The 6,071-nt window shown below is 38.5% G+C and overlaps 1 protein-coding gene across 2 annotated transcripts; it reads right to left on the reverse strand.

The window, feature by feature from the left end:
* Positions 1–1,815: 1,815 nt before the first annotated feature.
* LOC122639842 (pentatricopeptide repeat-containing protein At4g16470) lies at positions 1,816–3,206 on the reverse strand. 2 transcript variants are annotated; one of them, XM_043832846.1, is made up of 2 exons: positions 2,090–3,206; positions 1,816–2,044 (listed from the first exon to the last, which is right to left on the reverse strand). In XM_043832846.1, the coding sequence occupies exons 1-2, from the start codon at positions 3,159–3,161 to the stop codon at positions 1,839–1,841; spliced, it is 1,278 nt and encodes a 425-aa protein (XP_043688781.1). In that variant the 5' UTR covers positions 3,162–3,206; the 3' UTR covers positions 1,816–1,838. The 2 variants fall into 2 exon arrangements, with proteins under 2 accessions (XP_043688781.1, XP_043688780.1); XM_043832845.1 differs by having other exon boundaries at positions 1,816–3,206.
* Positions 3,207–6,071: the final 2,865 nt, after the last annotated feature.

A 6,071-nucleotide genomic window follows, 5' to 3' on the forward strand; every position in this document is an offset into this window, starting at 1 on the left:
AGTTTTCCTTTTCGTCGAAGATATTTCTTTTTCCTTGTCCGTTTGTTTTCATGTAAATTCGTGGAAAATGAAAATGTTACTGTAATGTACGATTTTTTCATTGTTTGTTGGGTGAAAGTGCTCTGTCAGGGAGTGTGGCCTATATCAATACTCTCTTGAGTGTCTCTCTTTTCTCTCATATGAGAAGATATTTTTGCCTTTTTATTTTAAAGAGGAGAGAGATAGACACATGGGAGTGCTAGCGTAAGCTACACTCCTAGACAGAAAACTACTATTACATTTTTACCCTACAAAGAAACACATTAAAAAAAAAAAAAAAAAAATCTTATAAATGGGAATAGAAAAACTAGAAAATTCTGATCCTTTATTTAGAAAAACTATTTTCTTCTGGGTGAAAAAAGATTGCCACAACGGACGCTAGTAATTACGCAGATTCTTCAACACATCTTGTGACATCCCACATATCCTCTTCTCATTAAAACAATAAAACCCCTAATGGACGGTTTTGATTTTTGATTTTTCACTGTTCATTGGTGAAAATTTACACTCTCACATCGTAGTGATCCCTCTCTCTTTTTTTTTAATATAATGGCAGAAGTGTGATGGGATGACCAATCAGAACTATTGATTAGGTTGACCACTTAGAATTGTCCATTATGTCAAATTTTATGGTCCAATTCAACCATATATCTCGTGTCTTATGTTCAAGGTTGAAATAAGTGGAATTTAATATAAGTCGATTTTGTTTTCAATTCAATTGAAATTGGTAGAGAATCAGCCTAAACCCTAGAAATCCATAAGAATTCATTTTGAGCATCTAATGGATTACCACTGTAGCTACAGCTACAGTCAGCCTCTTCTGATTTATGAAGGCCCTTGTCCATTGTTGAGCTACCCCTCCTTTCTATAAATAAAACACAACTTTTTAGAACCTCCATCAAATTAGAATACAAATAAAGGAAAAAAGAAGCTCTGTCTAGATCCCAACATGTGTCCTCTCACATAATGGGATGTGGGATCTATATACTTTCCACCGATACACTCTCACTTATTTTGACCCTGTCTGAGCACCATGTGGATGATACCATTCTCTACATTATTGGTGATGTGACATGTATATTCCTCACAATAACACCCTGTGAAACCTTCTTATAAATAGTCAACTCGACTAAGACTTTGCCCAAAACAAACTATAGTCATGGTTTCAAATATCGGTATCGGATCAGCCATATCGGCTGATAACGAAACTTGGCCGATACCATATAGCATAATGGTCCATAGTAAGGGCAAAAATGTCCAAGAATTGAAATATATTTTTTTTTTAAAGAAAAAACGGAGGCAAATTAAACCATCGTGTACAACGGATCCATGTACCGATATTTAAAACCCTGACTACAGTAGAGATGTTGGGACAAATTCATTTTTGCTTCATACAATCATTACCAAGAGACGCAAAACTCCAGGAACGAACCATTGAAGATTTTGTATTGGATATCTTGTTGGCACTCTTTTTCCTTTTGAAGCAGAATGAGTAAGTTTTTCTGTGTCCAGCAATAGAACCCATCTGCTATATTTCAACCCTCTTGGCCGGGTCACTCCTGAATTCTCATCTATGTCGTCAACACATATCGGTATCGTCGGAGACCAACACTGATACAGATTGGGTGTATCGGCAAAATACTGGATCATTTTTTGAAATTACGCCCAATACGGACTTGATTCCAGTTGATCCATATCGGTATAAGTATCAGTATCGGTTTGGTACATGTGCCAAGCACAATATACATTTATAGTGCTCCTTCCAAAAATATTTTCCAAGCCTCTTCTTTAACTCCCTGTCATGAACTCCATAAATCAGGAACATAACCCCCATCCCTTAAATTGCTAGTGAGTTTCTTCATGGTCTTATATATCTGCTCTGTTTGTTGATGAGAGTTATCTCCAACAAGAAATGTATGGACTTTACCTTTGACCTCTATCCAACTATATCCAGGCTCCTTTTTCACCCTGGCTGCCCTCATCACCTCCCTAACCTCTGCAACATTTTTCCACAACCCGAAAGAAGCATAGGAATTGGACAGGACAACATACTTTCCAGCATTTTGTGTTTCCAGCTCAAAGAACTTCTTTGCTGCAAGCTTCACCAATTCTATGTCTCCATGAATTCGACATGCACCCAGCAAAGCACCCCAAATGACTGAATATTCATGGCAAGGTGAGTTCTGAACAAATGTATAAGCCTCCTTTAACCTCCCTGCTCGCCCCAAGAGATCTACCATAGCTGCATAGTGTTTCCCCCTCGGCCTAATACCATAATCTCTTGTCATCGATGAGAAGTACCTCCAACCCTCATTTACAAGGCCTCCATGACTACAAGCAGAAAGGACAGCAAGAAAAGTAACATAGTTTGGTTTAAACCCTTCATTTAACATTCTGTGGTAGAGCTCCAAAACTTCTTGTACTCCACCATGAATACCATACCCGGAGATCAGAGCAGTCCATGTAATAACATTCCTCTCGGAGGACTTGTTGAAGACCCGATGACCATCCTGGCGACTACTGCATTTGAAGTACATATCCATGAGAGAGCTGTTAACCACAACATTTTCTCTAGTTTGGGTCTTGATCATGACACCATGAGCCCGCTTCCCTTGCTCCAGAGTAGCTAGTGTGGCACAAGCTCGGAACACTGATGCAAATGTGAATTGGTCTGGCTTCAAACCACTCTGTCTCAACCTGTAATATAGATCCAGTCCTATCTCTTCAAGACCCTTTTGCACATACCCGGAGATCATGGCATTCCATGAAACTAAAGTTGGGTCAGGAATTCTACCGAACAATATATGGGCAGTTTCCATATCTCCATTTTTTGCATATAATATTAGTAATTTGGTCTGCAAAAACTTATCAGGGAGAAATCCAACTTTGAGCATTTGAGCATGGATATATTTACCTTCATTGAATTGTTTTCTAAAAATGGATTCTTGCAATAAAAGAGCGTAAGTTTGAGGATCCAGCGGTGATCCAGTGTGACACAAGATGCTAACTGCTTCCGTCAATCTCCCTGAATAACAAAGACCCTTCAATCTTGCATCTAATTCGGTGAAGCTCTCTCGGGTCCATGGGGGGACATGAAAACATCTTCGCAGTGGTAATCGCATTTCACATGACGGATGTGATTTGATGGTTGCAACTACAGGAAAGACTAACCCAGAGAAACCTTCCGACTTCCGAGAGGGAAGCAAACTCAACTACCAGACCCTTTGGAAGAAGAAATGATACCAATACTTGATATATGATTACAAACATGCAATTAATGGTTGAATGTATCGGTATGATTAATATGTATCAATTATCAGACTATAGAGGATAAGAGATCATTGGTTGGTTGTGTAGCCCCTACTTCAATTACTTCAATGAGGGGTCTAATGAGAGCATGTGCATAGACATCAATACAATACAGATGATTTGTTTTTATTTTTTATTTTTTATTTTTAAATTTTCAAGAGGGATTAGGTGATAATTTTGCGAACTCCTGCGTTTGGGATGCAGGAGTCACACGACCAGACAACGTTCTATTTCCTATTTTTTATACATATAGGTTATTTTTATGGGGAAGAATTTTCTGTTCGAGAGCGTGACACCTATGCCACCGTGGGGGCCAATGAGAGTGCATGAGGAAGCATCAACAGGGGCTGGATTTTCACCTTTCATGCTCCCGAACAGAGTCTTTTTTTCCTTTTCTTATATATTTCAAACTTTTATTAGATTTTTTAAAATTTTTATTATTTTTCTAACAATAGTCTATCCTAAAAAGTGACTCAAACTGGTCAAATCAGACCGCTAGAGACAAATTCAACCGATACGTATCAATATCAATATTGATTTCATCGTTTCAATGCAGATACTAAAATCTTTGTTCAATTTTCTTCATTCGTGGAGAAGGAAGAACCATAAGTGAAGTGACTCATGATTGGACTCTTGAGTCATCTTGATATTTTATACTCTTACCCCCTATTTATAAAATCGATACTACCGTCCCCTATGGACATCTAACGGTACTCATGCCCATGGTGAAGGAATTCCTCCTTCACCATGGGTGAAGGCAAACTTGGTCCATTTTCCCCTTCTTAAGTCTTTTCACCGTGGTGGTGTAGTGGGTAAAAACTTTCTTATTAAATTAGGGAACTATTCGTGTAATACTAAAAGCCGATCTCCATCGGGCCCATAAAAATGGAGAAAAAGATAATTTATTCATTTGCTCTACAGGTTGGTATGTGAATATACTTCAAGGTATAACTATATAAGGGACTGCAGAGTTAGAAAGAAAGTTTTGGACTTTATACAATAAAGGTGGGAGTTAATGATGAAATTTACTATTCTAGGTGTCCAATCTTTACATCAAATCACAATGACTAAAGAGTTTTACGAACTCAAAACCTCTTGAGGCTAGACTCTATTATACTAGCCTTAAACCAGCTATGTTATCAGTTGCCCTCGCCGCCATTAGGTCGTATTTGATAAAGAGAATTTAAACTAAGTAATACAGGTTGAATTGCATATGGGAATGGAACTTTGAGATTAGTAGCTTAAACCATTTAGTTGAAAGGAGTGATTTTCAAACTTGATTCTCTCTCTCTCTCTCTCTCTCTCTACCTCAATATTAATGTTTAAGTGTTTGATGTACTCTTTTTTTATTGCTACCTTTTAACCATCATATGTCATTTGTGGTTCCTTAGTCTTTCAAGTTGGGTATATTTTGTATTCTATGAGTCCATAATTATTATTGAGTCTATATTTGTAAATGAGATCGGATTTTGATTTGGATCTGATTTGATGAGTGCATATCATTAAGGGGTTGATCCGAATCGTTGAAGAGACGATAATATTTTTCTAAAAAAAAAAAATAGCCCCACTGTTAAGGAATCAATTAGGAATTCAAAATTTAAATTAAGCTTTGACCACTTCAATGATTATCCGATAATTGTTGTAATTTTTAAATTCAAGATTATACTTATCTGTTATTCACATTGTAAAACAGATAACACTTATCTGATTTGTAACAGAATCATATTATAAAAGAAATCGCAACCCAACATAAAGGGTAAGCGAGATTCCTCTCAAACTCTCGTAGCTTTACATGGTATCATCTGACCATTAAGTTTCCTGGACGAAATGGCTTCCTCATCATGCTCCTCTTCCGCTATCTCATCACCCACCAGCATGCATCAGCACCTCAGTCTTAAACTCACCACTGATAACTTTCTTCTCTGGAGGACACAACTGCTTCCTCTACTTCGAAGCCAGGACCTCATCGGCTACATCGATGGCAGCCTTGTCTACCCCACTCCTACAACAGCCGCGATGGCAACAACCGCTGCTCCTATTACTGTTACAAACCCATGGTTCTCTGAATGGGTTCGTAAAGACCAGCTGGTACTCGGCCAGATTATCTCCTCTCCTACGCCAGAGGTTCTGCCCTATGTTGGATTCCTCAACAGCAATCTCAAGTGCCACAGCAGCCTCATGCCACATCTTACCCATCTGCAAGTGGCAGCACCACAAATAATCGGGGGTTCAATCAAAAATCTCGCCGGCAGACCCGTTGCCAGATCTGCAATAAATACAACCATACGGCGAGTCGATGCTATTTTCGATACTCGAATTCCTCCAATGCTAGCGCTGCTCCTTCCCCCACTGCAAACATGGCTGGAATCTTACCCACTCCACCATCCTCTATGACCGATTGGTTCCCTGACATGGCAGCAACGCACCATGTGACTCCCGATCTCTCCAATTTACAGATGTCATCTGGGTACAATGGTAATGATTCATTGCGTGTAGGTAACGGTGTTGGTTTGCCTATTAGCAGAGTTGGTTCATCTAAATTTCTTTCCCCATCTAATAAATCCTTTAATTTCTGCAATATTCTCCATGTTCCCAAAATCACCAAGAACTTATTGTTTTGTTCATCATTTTACTAAAGACAATAATTGTTTCTTTGAGTTTCATCCGTTTCATTTTATTGTAAAGAATCAGGTGACAATTAAAGGCGTCACTGCTTCAAGGAT

Source organism: Telopea speciosissima, chromosome 9 (genome assembly GCF_018873765.1).
Source record: "Telopea speciosissima isolate NSW1024214 ecotype Mountain lineage chromosome 9, Tspe_v1, whole genome shotgun sequence".
Lineage (NCBI taxonomy): Eukaryota > Viridiplantae > Streptophyta > Magnoliopsida > Proteales > Proteaceae > Telopea > Telopea speciosissima.

Coding starts and splice junctions, on each gene's coding strand:
- LOC122639842 (XM_043832845.1), bottom strand. CDS start 3,161: ATGCGATTACCACTGCGAAGATGTTTTCATGTCCCCCCATGGACCCGA.